The following is a 23,248-nucleotide window of genomic DNA, read 5'->3' as shown; positions in this document are numbered from 1 at the left end:
GACACTACTTCTTATTGGCCCGTAGATCACTGAATATCTTCATAATATTTGTCTATGGGAGTGACCTCAAAGCGAATCTGTGTCCAAATGAATCAGTTATAAAACGTCAATGAAAAGATTTGATCCTACAGCCACGTTCTGTTTTGTTTGTTTTTCTTATTTTTTTAAAAAACAAGGGAAGATTAAAGTGGCGGAGGGACAGTCACAGATCCTCCTGGTCTCGAAAGGTGACGTAATGATTTCCTCTTATGTCGAACAACCGTGCAATTCTCATGAAAAAATAATACGAGTAAAGAACTGGGATATTTGCATGTATATCCACAGTACTGCTCTCTTCGTCCACCAGTGAAACAGATACTGTAGCAATAAACAATCTAAAGGCCTTTAGAGGGAGTGGACAAGTTCAACAAAGGAGAGATCGCCCGTTAGAGATTTGTAACATCGCGGTCCAGCATCTTATCCTTACCTATTGCAACAAAAAAAGTAACACATATGGGTAGAAATAGTGTGCTGAGAATATGATAGGCCACGTAACTGCGTCATAAGTATGCCAATCACGTACGCGCGGCACAGAACTTCACAGAGGACAAGAATGGCATTAAAAACATGCCAATATTCTGACACTGCGGAATATGTTTAATGGGGCAATATTGTGACTCGATAATGATACAAATAGAATTGAAAAATTAATGAATACGACGACGCAAAGCAAGATGTATGAAACAGGCGAAATACCCTCAGACTTCAAGAAGAATATAATAATTCCAGTCCCAAAGAAAGCAGGTGTTGACAGATGTGAAAATTACCGAACTATCAGCTTAATAAGTCACAGCTGCAAAATACTAACACGAATTCTTTACAGACGAATGGAAAAACTAGTAGAAGCCAACCTCGGGGAAGATCAGTTTGGATTCCGTAGAAACACTGGAACACGTGAGGCAATACTGACCTTACGAATTATCTTAGAAGAAAGATTAAGGAAAGGCAAACCTATGTTTCTAGCATTTGTAGACTTAGAGAAAGTTTTTCACAATGTTGACTGGAATACTCTCTTTCAAATTCTAAAGGTGGCAGGGGTAAAATACAGGGAGCGAAAGGCTATTTACAATTTGTACAGAAACCAGATGGCAGTTATAAGAGTCGAGGGACATGAAAGGGAAGCAGTGGTTGGGAAGGGAGTAAGACAGGGTTGTAGCCTCTCCCCGATGTGGTTCAATCTGTATATTGAGCAAGCAGTAAAGGAAACAAAAGAAAAATTCGGAGTAGGTATTAAAATTCATGGAGAAGAAATAAAAACTTTGAGGTTCGCCGATGACATTGTAATTCTGTCAGAGACAGCAAAGGACTTGGAAGAGCAGTTGAATGGAATGGACAGTGTCTTGAAAGGAGGATATAAGATGAACATCAACAAAAGCAAAACAAGGATAATGGAATGTAGTCGAATTAAGTCGGGTGATGCTGAGGGAATTAGATTAGGAAATGAGACACTTAAAGTAGTAAAGGAGTTTTGCTATTTGGGGAGCAAAATAACTGATGATGGTCGAAGTAGAGAGGATATAAAATGTAGGCTGGCAATGGCAAGGAAAGCGTTTCTGAAGAAGAGAAATTTGTTAACATCCAGTATTGATTTAAGTGTCAGGAAGTCATTTCTGAAAGTATTCGTATGGAGTGTAGCCATGTATGGAAGTGAAACATGGACGATAAATAGTTTGGACAAGAAGAGAATAGAAGCTTTCGAAATGTGGTGCTATAGAAGAATGCTGAAGATTAGATGGGTAGATCACATAACTAATGAGGAAGTATTGAATAGGATTGGGGAGAAGAGAAGTTTGTGGCACAACTTGATCAGAAGAAGGGATCGGTTGGTAGGACATGTTCTGAGGCATCAAGGGATCACCAATTTAGTATTGGAGGGCAGCGTGGAGGGTAAAAATCGTAGAGGGAGACCAAGAGATGAATACACTGAGCAGATTCAGAAGGATGTAGGTTGCAGTAGGTACTGGGAGATGAAAAAGCTTGCACAGGATAGAGTAGCATGGAGAGCTGCATCAAACCAGTCTCAGGACTGAAGACCACAACAACAACAACAACAACAACAATGTGCTCTTTGCAGGAATTATGTTAACACAATTCCTTATCTTTCATTCATCTATTCTAACTGCGTTTCTTCTCTTTCTTCTTGTTTCTATGACACGAGGATGAAATTTTTATATTAAAGGATATCGTAGTTCGCGACGGAATCACTTTCGAATTTAATCAACCTCACAATATACATGGCGAATATCGTAAATTTGTGGTAACCTAGCAAACATACTGAATAGAAAAAATAGTATATTACAAAGACAGGGGCATACCGGTTTATATTGTACTGCCCACTGTCAGTCAAACGAACAGACCCTTCACTCCGATGAGAAGCAAGGTATATACTTTTTTCGCAGATGACGTTACCTACTATTGCCCTTTTTGTTACCTGCTGTGGCATGTTACAATATCGGTCATCAACCCCAAAGCTTGTTTGGCATAGCTCTGCAATTACATCACTTTCCAGCTAGTCCGTTCATTTCAGCATACCTGCTGAATCCTGCGTCATCAATAATGAATCTTATACAATCTGTTCTTGAGGGTCTTTCCTCAACTACCATTTCCAGCAACTGCTCGCGTCACAACATACATCTAACCATTCTCACTTCGATTCATTATGCTTTTTATTTGGTATTTTCTCTCATTGCCTCGTTGCAGGACATCATCTGTATCATGAGCCACACCGCAACCGTCCATTGGCCAATCACGGCATCCTCAATGGTTATCTTGGTAGCAGTCTCCAGTGACCGTCTCTGTGATCTTGGCGACTGGTGTAAACTTTCCATCACCCTGAGTTCGTCGTAATAGTGTCGAAGCATGGCATTACTTAATATATAAAGTGAATATATTATATCCCAACATGCCAACAGGGATTTTGTTCATGGCACACAGGTGCCACTCGTAACCGCATATAGAATATCCATCAACTTTTGTATACAAGTGTACCAAATCTGAGTGCTCAATAGCGCATACCAACCACCAGTATGAAATCAACTAACAGTATTGGAACCGATACCTGCAATTAGTTGTCGCGGTTAAAATATTTGATTCCATATCTAGTTGCAATCCATTTCTTGTACATCTATAGAGTACGCATACACGAAACTTACACTTTAGTAAGCGTCATATGGAGCAACTGAAAATGTTTCACAGTGGCAAGATACACAATACTTTCACCATAGTAAACAATATTCATTATTTTATTGTTATGCTGAAGATCCAAGTGTATTTACTTACTGTAGCAAATCATAACAAGGCTTCTCATGGTTGCCTTATAATTGAATCTCTAGTCAATGCAATGCAAACTGCCTTGCCGCAGTGGTAACACCGGTTCCCGTCAGATCACCAAAGTTAAGCTATTTTGGGATGGGCTAGCACTTGGATGGGTGACCATCCGGGCTGCCGAGCGCTGTTGGCAAACGGGGTGCATTCAGCCCTTGTGAGGCAAACTGAGGAACTACTTGACTGAGAAGTGGCGGCTCAGGTCTCGGAAATTGACATACGGCCGGGAGAGCGGTGTGCTGACCACATGCCCCCTCCATATCCGCACCCAGTGACGCCTGTGGGGTGAGGATGACACGACGGTCGATCGGTACTTTGGGCCTTCCAAGGCCTGTTCGGACGGAGTTTAGCTTAGTCACTGCAATGTGAATGCCGGATTCAGTTGGGTTTATATGTAATACCAACAGCCAAGTAAGTAACAGATACCGCAATATACGTTTTGAGACAACACTTAACTAATTTGTGAGGCCTGTTCCTTCCACTAGTAGAGCAAGTAGAACTACGAAGCTGCCGTAAGGGATAATTAGTCCATTACGATACCGAATGAAATGACACAGAAAAACGACAGTAGATGAGTTCTTATCTGTTAGTTAACTGTTTACTTCGTTCTTGCTTAAATTTTTAGAAACTGTGTTTGCTGTATCGAAGCACTGCGGGTTAACCACAGTACTACGTCCCCCGACGCTTGAGTTCCTACGATAACTTTTTAGAATGTGTTCAGTGAGCTTACCTGGGAATCGTTGAAATAAAGACATTTCCTTATGGTAAGCTTTAGTAAGCAGTATCAGTCATATATCTGCGGACTGGAATACATTTCTCCTGTCTGGATCGCGTTTTTCGCGATCATAATCAAGAATTGAGAGATCAGAGATCGTGAAGAATTACACACTCAGTTTTTCTACACTCATTTCCCCACTAAATCTAATAGGAAAGAGAGCGATTAAATATGTTACAAGGTATCCTCCGCCACCAATTATACAGCAGCATGGGGCTTAGTGCAATCATAGTTCAATGTACGAAAGGCTCTAACAATATCAGTCGTTGCGCACTTAGATAAACGCTTCCACAGATATATCTTAATACAAGTCCATGGACGGAGACAAACTGCGGGTGAGATAAGAAGTCGGCAGCAGCGGAAGAGAAGACTTGACAACCAGGCTGACAAACTGGGGGAAAAAAACTGTGGTGGCGTACAGAAAACACGGGGCACTTACGAGGTGTACAGCTAGCGAAGGCAAGTTTGTCCGGCTAGACGCTAGAAGAATGCCCCAGGAAGGCCGCTCTCTCTCTGCTGCAGGTGGTGTAATAAAAAAACGGCGCGACGCAAGGCTGGCCCAAGAAGCAATGAATGTCACTGCGCTAACCGCCTCTCCGTCCGTCTGGAGAGAGCTGGCGCTGTGGTTAGGACACTCGACACATTGTGTTGGTGAGGACACCTCAATATTCAGGGAAATTCTTTCCGGCTGTGGCCGCATTAGAGTATTGAAATTAATCAGTGATACGAATTGAAAATTTGTGCCGGACTGGGACTCGAATCCAGGTATTCCGCTTCTCTAGAATGCTTGCCTTAACAGCCTCGGTCATCCGGACACGCTTCCCACCTGACCCAAATTCCCAACTATCATACACCAACGTAGCGTCTCTGACCATTTATTCCTCGCTCACAACGCGACCTGTATTCCCGCGAGAGGGAACGAAACCTGATGTGTATCCGCGCTGAAGGAATCATGTTTGGCCGCTGTGTGGGAGGGGAGGGGGGAGGAGGGGCTGTTTGTCAGACACGTCTGACAGAACAGACGCTGTACACATATACATGTCGGCACTTCACATCTCCGTCTGGAAATCCGTATTCATATTTTCCGTGGCTTTCTATAGCGCTGAAGGTAAAATGTCGCGATTGTTTCTTTGAAGAGCACACACCTAATGGCCTACCCATTCTTTTCCAAAACGCAGCTTGTACTCCGTCTCTTACAACCCCTTTGTCGCCAAGATGTAGAAACTTCATATTCATTTCCGTCCACAGTCTCCAAACCAATCTTACTTCCCATTTTACCAAATACGAGTGTCTCTTCAGGTTCCATTCGCATATGAAGTAGGGGGAGAATGACTGCTTAAATGAGTCTGCACGTTCTGTATTATTCCTTCCGTCCGAAGGTAGCAGTAGACTGCACCGCTTTATTGAACGAATTGGAGCAAATAGTTCAAAGCTCGATCGACTAATTTGATTTTGACTATAATATTTCACGCGAATGCATAGATGATTACTCCAAAGAAGCTAAGCCGGTATCCTGGCCTACTGTCATCCAACTGCGCTCAGTTTCTAAACGTCTCAAAAAGTCGACATTACGTTAACCTATACCCAGCCCTTCATTTCTACAGCACTGCACGGCATTGTGAACAAATACAATTTCCCTTATCTCCATGCCGAACTTTCCTCAAACTTTGTCTGGGTTATTCGTTAACTGTGGTATCAAAGATGGCGATGGAAGACGTGAATATATCCTTCTACCTACGGTGTATCATAAAATTTCACCCAAAGTATGTATTTATCAAAGATAAAGGAATGAAACGGTGGAAAATTCAGATGTGATTAAACAAATTTTCAGCTGCGTATGCTACAGTCACACTGGACGATAGAGGCTATTTAATACTATTATTTATTATTTAATTTATTAAATCCGCTACCTCATTATCTAAAATGGGTTGCATCGTATATAATGTTGCTTCATTACTTTCACAACTGACAGCTAACAGTAACTTAAAAACTTAATATGCTACAGAATGACAAAAACAAAATTTAAAAAAAACTATACTGACAATAAAAAATTAGCTACACCACAGAAAGGGAACAGAAGGACAATATGACCTGCAGATTCCCACCCACGTGTTGTGGAAAAGACTTCAGATCAGCGCAGACGTCAACAAGACCCTATTCCTATATTTAGTAACAGTACTGTATCCGTTGTTACCAGCGCGTGATGGAAAGTAATGCATCCGAATGTTTTGTGTGAAAACTCTTATTAAAACTTTTTAAATGAAACAAATGTTATTAACACTCTACATCCTTATTCTTCATGTCTGCGTATTTATTTCTCAAAACAGTGAAGCTGGCAATGAACTCTGTTCTCCCAACGAGAAAGCAGTTTGTTGATACCGACACTGTAGGATGTTTGACTTTGTCGACGGAGCCACAACCTCACCTCTGCTTGCACCGCCTCATCACTCTCAAAGTGAAGTGCTCGAAGGTGTTCTCTACGTTTTGGAAACAGATGGAGATCAGATGGGGACAAGTCGGGACGACTGTATGGAGGATAATCGACGACAGTCAGCCCAAGGCGTCGGATTGTTGCGGATGTCGCAGCGCTTGTGCGTGGTCTGGCATTGTCATGCTGAACGACAGGGTGCTCCATGTGTGAACGAACTCTTTGAATTCGAATCTGGATTACAGCATTATGTTTCTCATGCACCTACATAATTACGTTAGACACTGCCACGTTACACGCTACTATTCGAAGCCCTCTAGTGGCAGAGGGCTCCGAATGTGTAGACATGAAGAAAAAAGATGTAGAATGTAACAATGTTTGTTTTATTCAAAAACTTGTAAGAGTTTTCACATAAAAAAGTCGGAGGCACGCCCTCTTAGTACCAGCTACGTATACCGCCACCAGTTTATTCCACCAAATCGGTGGGATTCCCGAGAGGTTACTGTAGCAAACTAAGATTTCTAAATGGCGCATACTCTACGCGAAACACTGTTTGCCTCTGGGAAAATAGTTTTTTCACATGTTAACATCAGCGGATTAGGAACCACATTCTGAGCGTGAAACGGTGGTCACTTGTCACATGCGGCTGAATAAAATGCGCAAATTATATTAATGTGAGAAGGCCGGCCGAAGGATAGCGAGACGGTTGGATAAGTGACAAAGACAGGGTGCTGCCCCTTCAACACTATGTCGCCTCACCCCGTGTGCACACGTTCGGCATTAGTGCAACGTAGCCCACATGCGGGGAGCGATCCTTTGCTGGCTTTCAAGAGTCACGCCCCGTGCCTCCACGGCCACCTGCGGGGGCACAGACACTTCGCCGCGAGTTGCGCGTCCAGTATAGCCAAGGTGTGCGCTGTCGACACGCCGCAGGGCACTCTTGCCCCTGAAGTAAGACCGTCGCAGGGCATGTCAACACTGCCACCCCCTACTGCGACAGGCCAGCCAGTTTCTCCCAGTGACCGGAAATCCGCCCACTGCGGCGCACGGGAGAAAATGTTGCTATCTGCAGATAGTTATCAGAATAACAGGGACCCTACGTTACAGAACGGATCAATTATAAGGCGTGGTAACACTGCTCAGTCGAGCGTGGCGACAGTCGTTAGTTTATTTCGTCACGGGTTGCTAGTTTCGCCTTGACAATTCTCTCTCTTGAAGATGATTTTTGCAACATAAGATGCTATGGCCTGTTACAGGAATGAGTCCTGCACGTGACACCTGTCTTACTTGAAAATAGCCTTAAGGCCGAAACCGTGCACTTGTGACGAAATAACAGACTGTTTTACTCAAGTATAAAGCTGCCTACGCGGAAATAAGAGTCATGTACGGAAAGAAAGTACAGTTTTGGAAAAAACTCATGAAAACAGTTTTTTAAACAAAATTTATTTTTACAAGAAAGAGTATTACTTAAACTGTTTTTCTACATAGTTGCCACCATTGTTCACAGATATGTCATGGCGGGAAACCAACTTTTCTACGCCCTCCTCGTGGAGATCCAGTGAAGACAGCCGCTACTGAACACCGCTTTTTACGTCTGCTTCGCTGTCTTCGTCCAAAATCAAGCTTTAAGTTGAAGAACAACGGGTAGTCAGAAGGTGCGAGATCGGGAAAGTACAGCGGGTGATAGAACTGGTCCCAACCGAATTGCTGGAGAAAGTTTTGATTGACACCAGCAAAACGGGAACGTGCGTTGTCATAAAGCAACACAATGCCTTCACTGAACAGTCCACGCCTTTTTTTTTAATAGCGCGCCGAATTTTTCTTTGTGTTTCACAGTATCGTACTGCACTGACGGTGTCACCTCTGAGAAAGAACTCAACAAGCACAAAACTAAGTAAAAAACGTTGTTCAGCAGCGGCTTGTCTTCCCTGGCGGCACCTTTCTATAAAGAGGACATGGAAAAGTTGATTTCCCGCTATGACAACTATCTGAACAATGTTGCCAACTATGTAGAAAATTAGTTTAAGAAATGCTCTTTCCTGTAAAAATAAATTTTGGTTTCAAACAAATGTTTTTATGAGTTTTTCCAAAACAGTGCTTACTTTCCAGATGTGTCTCGTAAACGAGGTTTTATTATTTGCAACATTTTTGGATGCTGTGAATCTCGGTAGGCAGCAGCTAACACCCCTGTGGTTTTCAGCAAAAACACGCGAAATGAGATTGGGTGGCCGTGTTATCGCTTGTTTTGTTTTCGTGACGTATTGCGATTGTTAGATGAGGATTTGATATTTTACGTTAATAGTGCTCTCCCACAAAAGAGACCTAACATCTAAAAACTAAAAACATCCGTCCTTTACAATTCGTAAACTGCTCACGAACAAGAACATCAGGTAAAACACTGTTATTAAATAAAAACTGAAACAGTAAGTTCTAATGAAGGAGAAAAAACACAGTATATGCAATTAGAAAGAAAAAACAAGCAAGGGTAAAGTAAAACATATTTTTAGGTGTGCAAGTCATAATGAGGAAACCAGCCACCAGCTGCGATAATATTTTCTCGAGCATATACTACGTCGAAGTTTTGAAATATCTGTACGATACTTTTCCTGTCCTTTCGCATCCCAGTAGTCGGTAGAATTTACCACACGGCTTTTGTCAAGAGCATCCATTATGAATTTTTCCTCATCAAGTAATAAACTTTACTGCCCTTACTATGTAAGACAGGCGGTTTCTTACAGCCTGACTTCCACTGGTCAGTACTGGGCTGAGCGACGCGACGTTATGTTGACGTTGCACGTATCTTGACGAACGACATTCAGTCATTGAACGCAGCCGTCCCTTTCCAAAGTCCTGTGCGAAAAACGAAGTTCGTGCGTAATTTATTTGAATCAAAGGCTGCTTCCTCATTTGATGCATCGAGAGCGACTGTGTGCAAAGCATGACAGCACACTCCATTCGTGGCAAGACATCAAAAAGGTAACATGGTGCGAAAGCTCTATATCTGCAAACACACACTCCAAGAAACAGCCAACATTATGGGACGTGGAATCCGTACCAATATTAGCGCTTTTCTGTGTCATTCCAAAGCAACCCACTGTGATCGCAATCATCGTACATAGTCTTTAGAAACGACTAATCATTTAACAAATCACTGCTGATATCAATACTAACCGACCTGAAGCCTGTTCAAACAACTACATTATTTCATTAAAGTTATTCGTAGAATGTCAGTAAGAGCGTGGACTATATCAGATAATTTAAACTGATTTAAAAAGTCTCAGCACATACTAAGGACCCCTGACACGATTCTTAAATTGTGGCGTCATCTTTATGTCATGTGGTGGTCTGCAGGGCACAGCTCCAGATTCCAAGCGTCAAGTAATGCCATGTTTCTATAGTACTGTTATTGGGAAAGTGTCTGGCTCAATAAGATAAGCTTGTGGACGGAGGAATGGTGGGAATCAGTTGTGGCCGTGTAGATTGTGCAGTCTCATCACTCATTTGAAGTGATGACATGGAAACCAACCTAATCACTAAAAAGGTTGGCCGATCGGCGATTTCAGTCACGCTCTTCAGTACGCGAGTACAGGACTTAATCGGTGTATATTCATGGGAGATGAATGTGTAGATGGCGTTATATTAGTTTCGGAAGAAGAAGGGTGAAAACCTGTGCTGGTAAATTAACTACTCAAAAAAAGATAAAAAAGGCAATTGGTTAACCGAATTACACGTACTCATCTACCGAGTAATGTACTAAGTTTGGATTTAATCCGGGACAGTAGCACATTACAGATCCAACACACTGTCAAAATTCTTCCCACTATTAGACATCGAATCAGATACCTCTGAACCGAGCATCATCGCAGCACAGAGAATTAAAAAATCTGAGCAAGCCTCGAGCATCACAAGGAAAGAGCATTAATATGTTCCGTAACAAAAGTTACATACAGGAGCTACAAACACGGAAAAATAGCCAACATTTCGTAGCGATAGTAACAGACAATGTTATACACCTATCGTGAACGTCAGCTGCACACAGTGCACCAGATTTGTACGCTTAATGATGTTTCCTTACATCACTGTACCACTCAGAGTGCACGAGGAGAGAGCTATGTATATATGGTAACCTCCAGAAAACAACAGCTACTAACAGCAAGCTAAACAAATACCTAAATTACGAGTACGTCACATGGGTTGAAATTGTTAGTCAGTTTGCAATTCTTACTAAGACGGGTGCCTCCAAACGGAGTCACGCGGGTGCAGATAGTGCGGAGGAACACGAAGACGCACGTTACGTTATCTCCGCTTGCGGCGCGGAACTTATCTCACAAGGTAGTATCTGACGGTTTAGCTCAAGACCACCCGCCCTAAGGTCTACTGGTAGGGATCTACGGACTACTATAAAGCATCCCATTAGAAATAAAATCTTCGCCTCTCGCTCTTGCGATATTCCTGCTGAAGTGTAATAGACACGTTGCAGCTTGCGTTCTAGGACTGAACTACGCGTACAACACTCTACCGCTTCTAGAAGCAGTTTATCGTAGATCACTGGAGCAACGAAGCATTCTACGCGAGTGGAAAAAGGCGCAGGTCATTCCCGTTATCAAAAAGGGTTGTTGGATAGATGCCCATAATTACAGGCCTATATCCCTGCGTCCCTCTGATGTAGAATTATGGAATATATATGAGGAATACACATTACACACTTTCTGGTGAAGGAAAAATCTCCGCTACACGAGTAGACATGGAATCTGTCGACAGTGATCTTGCAAGGCTCAGCTTGCCCTGTCCGTCTGTGAGATCCAGAAATCAATAGATAAGACCGCGCAGGTTGATGCCATGTTAGGTGAATTCCGGGAGATATTCAGCACTGTTCTGCAATGCCGCCTAAAAAACAGTGTAAGAAGTTGCGTAATATCGGATCGCTTTGTAACTAGATTCACGACTTTTAGTACAAATAACTTATGACGTCTGGCTAAATCACGTGACGTATAATAACTAAGTGTTATAGGGGTGCTACTGTTCATGAAGCATATAAATGATCTGGTGGATGACACTGTATGCACTGTGAGGTTGTTCGCGAATGTGTTGATGTACATATGGAAGTCGAAATAGCAGGAAATTGTAGCAAATTGCAGGAAGACCTGCAGGGGACTGACGTTTGGTACTGCTAATTCTCACCATCATCAATAACTGCAACGCATCGCGCGTAAATAGTTGGAAGGCCGCATCACTGTAATATTACACGAATAGTGACCAGTCAGTGGAAATAACAACAACCGTTCAATATTTGGGTTGACCGGTATGCTTCCGGAGCGACGTTAAGGGGAACGACGGCACAGAACTATTTGTAGGAAAGGCACATCACAGATTAAGATTCGTTTCAAGAATACAGAAGAAATTTAGTTCATCTGGAAAGAGGTAACTTATGGGGAAACTCTTTCGATAGATTCTTGAGTCCTGCTCGTCGTTCTGAAAGCCTTGCTCGATAGGGTTTATAGAGGAGATAAGAGAAAATCCTAGAAAGAGCGGCGCTTCGTTACCAGTTCATCTGAATGCACGAGAGCGTCACGGGAGACGTTCAGCAAAAGATACGCAGACGACAGGGAGGCGTTACGCATCCTAGAGGCTAGCTGTTGACATTGGGAAAAGCGTACGTTTCAAGAAGAGTCAAGCACCACATTATTTACTCGCAGACACCTCTTGAAATGATCATGACTGGTAGATCAGAGAAAATCGAGCTCAAAGGAGCATTCGCGCACCATCTGTGAATGGAACACGAAAGGGGGGAAATCACAAAGGTACGATATGTACACACTGCCGGACAGACTTGCCAGATGGCTTGCGGCGTGTGAATGTGTATATATCCCCTCCTATACCCTCCAACCATAGCTAGATGGACAGTTTACATGCCAGATATAGTAATCACTAACGATTTCATCATTATGATAACGTTGACATTTTTCGCAAAACAACAAGAATGTTCAGCCTACTGCCCTGAATAATCTATACGGGCATCAGTTTAATGTGCTCCACTGCATGTGTAGGGGTAACAAGGCAGTATACACAAAAAAGCTCCATATTGGCTCCCCCTACCTTTTCCCCTACCTACACACACACACACACACACACACACACACACACACACACACGGAACACTCACCCATTAGAGCGCGAGCCGGCGGCAGCGGCTGCCGCTAACGCGACCACGCGGGGACACATTCGCGGTAACACTGGCGCGCCCTGGCGAATACCTGAGACTGGCCCTTGAGGGCCGAGCATCGTCAAGGGTCCGCGGAAGGGCGGTCGGCCAGGTAGGCGGGCGCGCCTGTCGCGCCCTGTGACACCTCGCTATCTTAAGCCGTCCCTCGCTGACACTCACCAAATTCGACAGGGCTCTCTCAAAAGGGAACAAATTCGACAGATTAACTGGACAATGCCTGAAGACTCCGCAAGATGCTTGTGGCATTTAAAATTCTGTCGTCGTGTGCATTATTAAGCTGACGTCTATTATCGACAACTGGAGAATCAGGTGCTGCGTCGTCACCCTGTTTTAGAGAAGGACTTAGTCGTACCGTGTCGGGCCTGTTCCACGTATATGCTACAAGATCAGTTCGCGTAAAAATGCTAAATCCTTATTTTATGTCATTTTTCAGAAATATCAGCATCAACATGTTTCTGGAAGTGCTCAGAAGACTATTAACTTAATTCATCGCGAGTGCCGGCGAACTTAGTTATTTTATTGGTATTAAAGTTTATATTTCCAACTATCTGTAGAACTTTGCGTCTTAGATTTTTATACTTTTACGCAAATTCCAATGTCTCGGCTGGTACTAGCAGTTTCACGTCATCCATTGTTCGGATTGAGGTAGTGGTTGTTGTATTTTATCTGTATAAATAACTTACAACACTCGTTACATAACATTCGGGCACACGGTGTAAGTCTGCCATGGTATTCGTGGAAAGTACTTCTGAGAGAAACCACAAACAATAACATATTTCGTGAGGTTTTTATATCAAATCATTATCGATCTCCCGGCGAGGTAGTGTTCACACGAAGACTGACGCGCTGGAACTCAACGAATGAAGGGCGAGTCAAATTATGAGCCTGTACATGAACAGCATTTCAAATCTTTAGTCTAAGAACAAAAAAGCATACCAAAACACTCGTAGACTCTTTTCTGCGAAATTTTCCCGCTTCGCAGGAAGCCGCTATGTTTTGAAAGGTGATTGTATACAGTCGTCTATGACGCACGTCGGCGCTTATAAACGATCACGTCTTCAAATTATATCCAAATTCAATCTATTTGTAACGTGTAGAATAATAACCGCTACCAGTCACATTAAAAAGTGATTTTTCGGCTCATCTTCAGGGTGTTTATATTCAGTTACATGTGTCAATGCTCAGTGTTGGCGGTCAATACAGCTGAAGTATCTATGTCGTTCTCACATTACATTCATCACACGCGCTTGCAACATTTAACGTGTTTGCATAAGAAAACATACGTAGCTCTATTTTTCTATGTAAACACGTCAGATGTTGCAAGTGTATGTGCTTCTGAAGTTATTGACGACTACTGCATGACAGGCGTAACGTGGAAGTACCAATATTTACCATCATGTATAATATACAGTTACTGTGTAAAAAATCGAGATATTTTTTTTATAAAAGATGCGATGAATGTAATGTCGAAACGACATAGATACTCAAGCTGTATTGATCTCAAACATTGAGCACTGAAACATATAACTGAACGTAAAACCATCTGAAGATAGGCACAAGGCCGAAAACGACAGAGCGTTAAATATAATCACCTTTTTTTGTGACTGGTAGCTATTATTATTCGGCCGGCCGAAGTGGCCGAGCGGTTCTAGGCACTACAGTCTGGAACCGTGCGACCGCTACGGTCGCAGGTTCGAATCCTGCCTCGGGCATGGATGTATGTGATGTCCTTAGGTTAGTTAGGTTTAACTAGTTCTAAGTTCTAGGGGACTGATGACCTGAGCAGTTAAGTCCCATAGTGCTCAGAGCCATTTGAACCATTTTATTATTATTCCACGCCCTATAACGGAACGGTCACGGAGTTCAATTGCATCCATTACTTATCTATAAGTTTCTTTGTCCATTGGGAAGTCTTTAAATCATATGTAATCCTCGAGAAGAGTCTAATGGTTCTACAGAAAAGACGGAAAGTAAGAACGGTTGGTGAGTCAGGAAGCTTATTCATAAATAGTAAACATTATCGAACCCCTTTTTATATAAGATGTAGTTAACGTACGTTATTGACGCGGTGGTCCTCATGGAAGAAGTTGCTTCGAATTACGTTGATGGAAGAAATTTCTATTGGCAAAATTAATTCAGTAAGGAACAGAGGTGTTCCGCAGTTGAAAGATCACCGGGATAGATGGCAATGGTCTCGAATAAATCCCTACACTCTGTGCACTGTCTCGTTGAGTGAGGTCCGTATTGATCCGTCTGTCAGAGGGTGCGTCAAGCAGCGAGGCTATCATAGCTTTATTTGCGAGGAGTAGGCTGTGTGTTAACGCTGAGTGTCTTTCTCTTCCTTTGCCTCATTTCAATACCCACAAACACTGAAATAGAAACTACAACAAACTGTACATTCGTTAATCTCCCTCCAGAGGTCACAGCTGTATATCAATGTAAACGAGACGCCACGTTCGGGTTAGAACTTAAGCATTACTGCACTGCACAAAGAGCTATTGGCATCTTTAGCTTGGCACAAAATACGATAGTTCTGTAAGATGACGCATGCAACGTGATCACTATCTTCGAAACTTGGTGAAGCACACAATTTACCACATCATAATATTATTTTTACCGAAATTGTCCATAATATTTCCCCTATCATTCAAGGGACAAAATCTGGAATTTCGGCAAGATATCAAGCACAAGGGAAGTATGCTGCTCCAGGTTAACAACTCTTGATCTGCCGAGATATGGAATTGACTATGACTTCTTCTAACGGCACCACAGAGGTCGTTGGAAGAAGACTTAACAGCAATACATCACGTGTCAATGTACGCAATGACTTTTGCAAAAACAGTTGAGAAACTTCCTAAATTGGAGGTCGAAATACTTGCAAGCAGAGTTTCTGCTCCATTTCTAGATGAACTGTCCTGTGCGAACACGTTCAGCCTCACAATTAGCCAGTACCAAAGTTATTTTTTACGAAGTGTTTCACTATGGACGTTGAAATGTGTTCTAAAATTGTACCCACCTTTCCTCGAGCTACCAAGCGCCGTCAAGACAGTGCGTGTAGTTCCACTTCGAAACACTTCATTATTTCGGAAGATAAGCAGTCAAGAGTTTAATCGAAGAGAAAAATACTTATCCTTTTGTGTTTTAACATTGCTGGAAATCTTTTTCCTGTAGCTTAGCAGTTAATGAATTATTACTTTCAAAATGGCTCTGAGCACTATGGGACTTAACATCTATGGTCATCAGTCCCCTAGAACTTAGAACTACTTAAACCTAACTAACCTAAGGACAGCACACAACACCCAGCCATCACGAGGCAGAGAAAATCCCTGACCCCGCCGGGAATCGAACCCGGGAACCCGGGCGTGGGAAGCGAGAACGCTACCGCACGACCACGAGATGCGGGCGAATTATTACTTTACGATTGTTCCCTTTACTCGAAACACCGTAGAGGCTTACTACAAAGATAATAATCATAATACCGAGATGTGCTTCGGAAAGCCCAGGTACAAATGTGTGACCGGAATCGGCGTGGTATCTGGAAAATGTCTGCCACTCATGAACTATTGCTAATAACAGTAGACGTGTGATGCGTGGGATTGACGAACATTGAAAATGAGAGAAGGCTACAGCGGACTGAAGGGAAGGAAAGAAATCCTCAGTAACCACAGACACTACCGTCTTTTCACGGCATCTACGGGTCTCTTTCTTTACACGATCACACGCGGCTAGCTGCCTCCGGTAAAGAAATGAATAAAAATCACTTCCGCATTTCTCGCGAGGACAAACAATAGTGTCCACTACAAGAAGCTCGACAACGATGCTGCATCGTGCAGAATCACCACAGGGCAGCATTCTTTGCAACAACGTAATTTAAAGCAGGATACCTGTTTTCGATCTTTTACACTGATCTAGACCTACAAGGACAAGGTATTACCTACATGACAAACCGAACCGAACGGACTTGTACGATGCAATACATAACAGCTAGAGCTTCCACACTCTACGCAGCTCAAGGTGTGACTATATTTGTCGCAGAGAGAAAATGAAAGTGAAAAAAAAGTACGAAGTAGGGTAATGTTTCCTGCCCGGTTCAATGTTACCATGTTCACCGAAAATTGCCTTAGCAGTGGAAGGTCACAGCATCGTATGCGGAATAAGTTCCTCTAGTAATTTGCGTAGATTGTTCTACGTCTTAACCGAGCGAGGTGGCGCAGTGGTTAGCACACTGGACTCGCATTCGGGAGGACGACGGTTCAATCCCGTCTCCGGCCATCCTGATTTAGGTTTTCCGTGATTTCCCTAAATCGCTTCAGGCAAATGCCGGGATGGATCCTTTGAAAGGGCACGGCCGATTTCCTTCCCCATCCTTCCCTAACCAGAGCTTGCGCTCCGTCTCTAATGACCTCGTTGTCGACGGGACGTTAAACACTAAATCTCCTCCTCCTCCCCCCCCCCCCCCCCCTTTCTACGTCTTAGTAGGCGCCTCAATATCGAATCCACAGTTACTAATCACCGGAAGAGAGCATATAACTGAGCTTCATGTTAGCTAGCTTTCAGCCAATGGAATCCTAAGTTAGAATACACAGAACCAAGGTTACAGGGACGAGGAAAGATAATTAAAAACCGTAAGATTAGCCTTTAACGTGTCCTCAACGTCAAGGTAGTTAGAGACCAAGAGCTATCTCAGAAGAAAATGTGGCGGAAGGATGCGACCGAGGGCTGTTTAAAAAATCATCCCCGCATTCACCTGAAATTATTTAAGAAAATTTCGGAAAATCTGAATGGCTGGATAGCTTTGAAACCCCCTCCCCTCAAATAAGAGTTCATTGCTTTAACCACTGCACGACATCGCTCGGTAGGAGATTGTAATCGAGCAGTATATTCGGTAGCACAGAAACTTTACTTGTAAGACAATAGTTCACTTTTGGTAGCCAGCAAATGTGTTCAAGAACAGATATTCGAAGGTGAAATAGTTGCAGCTTAATGGCAGAACTTCGATTAACCTTAGAGATATATTCGTCTGATTACCCGATATATGGATCATGCACTAGAGGGAGATAATTTCGTCAGAGGCTAGCTGCTTATCAAAACATGATTCACTTACCTCACAACGACACGAAGACTGACTAATCCTGGATTCGCATCATCAGTTCTACAGAAAATGATTATGGGACTGTCTTTCTACTGAGATTACAGTCAAACGTACTGTTTCTTTGCTCGATGGATAACCTTAAATTCCATAATAATGCAGTAGAGACACTGCGCTATAATTTTTGTTCGATTCCCGATGGTGGAGGAATGATTTATGACAACGAAAGAGACTTATTGAATTAATCACTGGTTAAGAAGCTACGTCAGTTCAGCAAAATTTTTGAACAAGGTGCCAAGACAGCAAACTGTATCCGCATTCTAGCAATAGTAATAGTAATGGAAGTAGAAGTACCAGTAGTAGCTGAAGAAGAAGGAGGAGGAGGAGGAGAACAACAACAACAACAAAAAGGAGAAAACCGCTGGCACCATGCCACAAATTCAATGATTCAGGATTCGATTCATGGTTAGCACAAACACGTTTCTGACAATAATCAACTATTGGCAACTCCGTATGTGCGTGAATAATGCCAAGTTGCGAGGCGATTAAAATTATATCTTAAACTAGAGCACCCTATGAATTGCTGAATTAGCTCGGATAAATACAAGAAAATGCCACTTCCAACAGAAAAAATAATAGTGAAGTACTGCGGTATTCAAACCTGCTTCCATTTTGATGACTACTTTTGTTTTGTACCGTACAGCTGAACGGAGCAGATGATTTAAAATGGAATAAGAACGGGAAGCAAATGATGAGTGCGCATTGAGAATTACTAGAAGACAGAAGGAAACAAATGGATCTGGAAAGAAACTGGAGTGGGAGACGTAATCACGGCTGAAATGCCTTAAGCCATGGTAAAATCTAAAAGAGACCTTTACTTAACAGTAGACTCGTATTGGCTGAAGATTATGTTCGTCATGATGATGAACAAGCTATAATTAGTTTCCAATGTTAGTGAAGTTTATTACAAGAATAACTGAGAATGCCCTACACACTTCAAGAAAGTACTCCGAGATTAAAAGCTCATGTCTAGCGTAACCGTGTTGTGTTACTGGCAGCCGTTTATCTGCGCGTATGTACCACGCGATTCGCTTCCACCAATAGACGCTCTCTCTGCTGCAACGTAAAAATCTGTTTCCTATCTTCCCAGATGCTTTTCGTGCTCAAGTGAATAACTACCAGCCCTACGATACAGCCATCCAGATCAGGCTACAGATTAGAAAGACATAGACAACACGTGGATACTGTGTCATTTTCTTGGTTAGCGGGAGGTTTGGAATTACCTTCTTCCGATATTTTCTAAGTGCAATACGTTTAATAGTGTCTGGTTTTGCGCTGAAATGACTCTTTGCAAAATGTTAGATTGTGATCATGTTCCTATGAAGTAGTAGTGAATGACAACATAAGAAGCGGTAATGAGCTGTGTTACGGCATAGTCTCCTCGGAAAGTGCGAAAAGGACCAGACAGTTTAATAGATCAGTCCGACAGATGGATCCTCCAAGCACATGAATGCATGATTTATACGGCGTTACAAACGGCACTGGAGCGCAGTGTGATAATTAAATACTGTAATGGCCGGCCGCGGTGGTCTCGCGGTTCTAGGCGCGCAGTCCGGAACCATGCGACTGCTACGGTCGCAGGTTCGAATCCTGCCTCGGGCATGGATGTGTGTGATGTCCTTAGGTTAGTTAGGTTTAAGAAGTTCTAAGTTCTAGGGGACTGATGACCACAGCAGTTGAGTCCCATAGTGCTCAGAGCCATTTTTTGAAGTACTGTAATCTGCCAATTCTTTCCCTCCTGTCAGCCATATTTTTCATGTGCCGGTAACTTACACCTCATGCTGTCCAAACGGCTACCCCCCTTCCTAGGCAGGGTGAACAGAACAAATCTGGAACAGTACAGTAGTACAGCTGCCACGTTGAATAGCAATAAAATTTCGAAGTGCACAACGGCCAAATTAGTAAAGTAATCTGCCGTACATTATCGCCGATTAGATAGCAATCGAGCCGCTTCCCACTTAATTTCATACATCTACGATCGACAACAACCGCACCGACTGAAGTACTCAAATGAAACATGTGGCAAAACAGCAAAGTGGCTTACAGTTTTCTGTGAAATATCGCAGAATACAGTGTAGCAAATATATAAATGAACGCGAAGACTGATGTGATCATTACAGTGCTTACAATATGCATGTTTTCATACCACTTTTAAGTATTTTTTTACCATTATCCAACTTATGAACTCATTTACTTCGCGAGATCAAGAGTATAACGTGAAATTCCAACAAAACTGCACTGTGCTTTTTTTATAGTTTAAGCTCTGTTAGGACTAATAGTCACAGAAGAGACTGCGGGTAAAAATAAACAGTGGATCGAGAATAGCGGCATGGGTTGGGGACGTGTGACTCGTGTTGCAGTGGTACTCACTGTTCGTGCCGGCCTCTTGGGGCGGCGGCTGCGACCGCGGTTCCAGCTGGACGCCCTCGCCACCCGTGGCATGCCCATGGCGCCTCGCCTCCCTTTCACATCAAACACTGCCGTGGGCGCCGCTCGAGTACATCTCTGAGGCCGCTTATCTCGCGAGGGCGGCCTCGCTGATAACCAGTGGACAAGGTACACAGCATGTATGCGCGAGCGTGCGTGTATATATATGTGGATGTGTGTGTGTGTGTGTGTGTGTGTGTGTGTGGGTATGTGGTGAGAGAGAGAGAGAGAGAGAGAGAGAGAGAGAGAGAGAGAGAAATCAAAGACTATGCAGAACAAGCGAATGCAGGGAAACCACAACGAAAGCAGAGAAACAAAAGCAAATGCGGCGAAACAGGAGCGAACGCGGGGAAAGAGAAGCGAACGCAGGGATAGAGAACTGACCGCAAGGAAACAAGCGAACGCAAGGAAACAAGTGAACGCAAGGAAAAGAAGGGTATGCAGAGAAGCAAAAAAGGATGCAGAGAAGACAGTGGGAGGTGGGGCAGAACAGAACAGAAAAAATGGTTCAAATGGCTCTGATCACTATGGGACTTAACTTCTGAGGTCATCAGTCCCCTAGAACTTAGAACTACTTAAACCTAACTGACCTAAGGACATCACACATCCGTGCCCGAGAGAGGATTCGAACCTGCGACTGTAACGGTCGCGCGGTTCCAGACTGAAGCGCCTAGAACCGCTCGGCCGGCAAAACAACAGAAACAGATAGATTTAGTAGACGATACAGTGAAGCAAGAGAGGACGCAGGGAAGCAAGAGAGGACGCAGGGAAGCAAGAGAGGACGCAGGGAAGCAAGAGAGGACGCAGGGAAGCAAGAGATGACGCAGGGAAGCAAGAGAGGACACAGGGAAGCAAGAGAGGACACAGGGACGCAAGAGAGGATGCAGGAAAGAAAAAGAGAATGCAGGGAAGCAAAAGAGAATGCAGGGAAGCAAAAGAGAACGGAAGGGAGCAAAAGAGGGCCAGGGAAGCGGGAGAGGTCGCTGAGAAGCAAATGTAGAGAGATAATGACGGATATGACAGCAAAAGAGAAGAGAACAGGATGCAGAGAGCTATGAGAGAATGCAGAACAGCACAGGAGGGAACGGAGAATCAGAAGAGAACGCAGAGAAACCTTTGTGCATGGAGGAAAATAGAGGAGAAAATAGACACATGGCGAGAAAAACAGAGCACTTGCAGTAGAAACCACGAAAGCAGAAGGAAGGAATAGGAATTGTTGAAGAGACAAAGAGAGAGAGAGAGAGAGAGAGATTAAAGAAAATTCAATGGAAAGAAGAGAGAATGGAAGAAGAAAATTGTGCAATGACAGACAAGAGGCAGCTGGATAAAAATAGGGTAGTGTGGCAGAAACGGCTGTGGATTCATCTCCAGCAGCGACATTTCACTGCACATGGTCCGAATGTTCATACCTCCACAAAAGAGACAAGCTATTAAGGTCAAATGGGTGTCACAATGATGGATGTATGTAAGGTAAATTTGCTGAAACTGCTGTGCCCCTATCATCTCACAACCGTCACAGAAACATCATGCTGTTCTCTTCGCACCCACATTAATTTGTATAATCCATGTTCAACCACCTAACTTTTCGTCTCTAATGACCTCGACGTTGACGGGACGTTAAACCCTAATCTTCCTTCCTTTCACTAGTTACGTATGATTGAGCAAGCGGTTTCATCTGGGAACTGCTGTTCGATTTTGTATTGAGCCTGTAAGGTATCCACTGATGGGTACGGAAGAAGTTAATCAACTCTCATTCTTGCACTGCATATACTCTCAGACATGAACCTGAAGAAGCAGCGAATGAGAGAAACCCACTCACATCTGTCAATCGAAAAATATTGCAACTGCATTACATGTACGACCCTCTAGATGGAAAGAGTAAAAATTCTCTAGAAATTACCAATGGATTGGAACTGACTAGGATAAATCAAATAATTATGTGTAAGTATTTTTCCTTTCATTTGATTTGTTAAATACAATCCGCCTCTGTAGCCATGGCTACTAATCTGGCAGTCGGTGTCACTCTATTCCGAGGTATCCGGCTCAAATCCTGGTGGTAGAAGACAATTTTATAGTCAGTATTTGGCCGACATAACGAGGGAGGTGGTGGCGTATAGTTTCTCACGGCTAGATGTGGGTTCAATTTCATCCTCCTCAGCATATCTCTTGGAGCCACGGCGTGTGATGCGTCATCGCTTCGTCGAGTAGTAACATTAATTTCGGTAAGGCCCTTCGTGCTTTTCGACAGGACCACGCTATACGGCAGCGCAGGATTTGACTCTCTCCCGTGTTTGTCTGCGTCTCATAGTGGTCAACAACACAAACATTACATTAAACGCTAAACCTACACTGAAAAGACATAATTAAGAGACGACTCACACACTTCGCAAAGGAAAGGTGCCACTGCGCACGTGGACAGTCGTTCTCTTTAGGTGGCTGAACAACCGTTCCAGGGTCGCCCAACCAACAATGCCATACAACCTTATTAGTTAATCATTTTTTAAGGTTAGAGCCACACATAGTGCACAACCTATTAATTATTTCCATAACTGCACTAACCTATCATTAGTTCAATCGCGCATTGGTGGGTAATGATTCCACTAGCGGCAGGTTGTTGTTACTGAGGTGTCTTCGTGTGTGTGTTGATACTGAAATATGTTTTAATTTCAGGACAATTTTTCCAAGAGATGGTTGCGGACACATCGAGGTGACAGAAGTCATGGAATACCTCTTAATATCGTTTCAGCCTTCCTTTGTCCGGGGTAGTGTATCAAGTGCGGACCGGACGCTGTGGCCGAGCGGTTCTAGGCACTTCAGTCCGGAACTGCGCTGCTGCTACGGTCGCAGGTTCGAATCCTGCCTCGGGCATGGATGTGTGTGATG

At 43.3% G+C, this 23,248-nt stretch overlaps 1 protein-coding gene across 4 annotated transcripts in view; it reads right to left on the bottom strand.

Moving 5' to 3' along the window:
* The window catches only part of LOC124796439 (segmentation protein cap'n'collar), a 423,990-nt gene that overhangs the window by 278,122 nt on the left and 122,620 nt on the right, over positions 1-23,248 (bottom strand). The window contains exon 1 of one of the 4 annotated variants that reach the window (XM_047260632.1): positions 20,309-20,397. The exons of the other annotated variants lie outside the window; for them this stretch is intronic. Within the exon in view, the coding sequence (XP_047116588.1) occupies positions 20,309-20,386 (78 nt within the window). The 5' untranslated portion in view covers positions 20,387-20,397. Of the gene's footprint in view, positions 1-20,308; positions 20,398-23,248 lie in introns of those variants that run through there. 4 annotated transcript variants of the gene reach the window in all.

This window comes from Schistocerca piceifrons, chromosome 4 (genome assembly GCF_021461385.2).
Source record: "Schistocerca piceifrons isolate TAMUIC-IGC-003096 chromosome 4, iqSchPice1.1, whole genome shotgun sequence".
Lineage (NCBI taxonomy): Eukaryota > Metazoa > Arthropoda > Insecta > Orthoptera > Acrididae > Schistocerca > Schistocerca piceifrons.
Note: the sequence above shows the minus strand (reverse complement) of the source record. Positions and strands in the feature narration are given on the sequence as shown.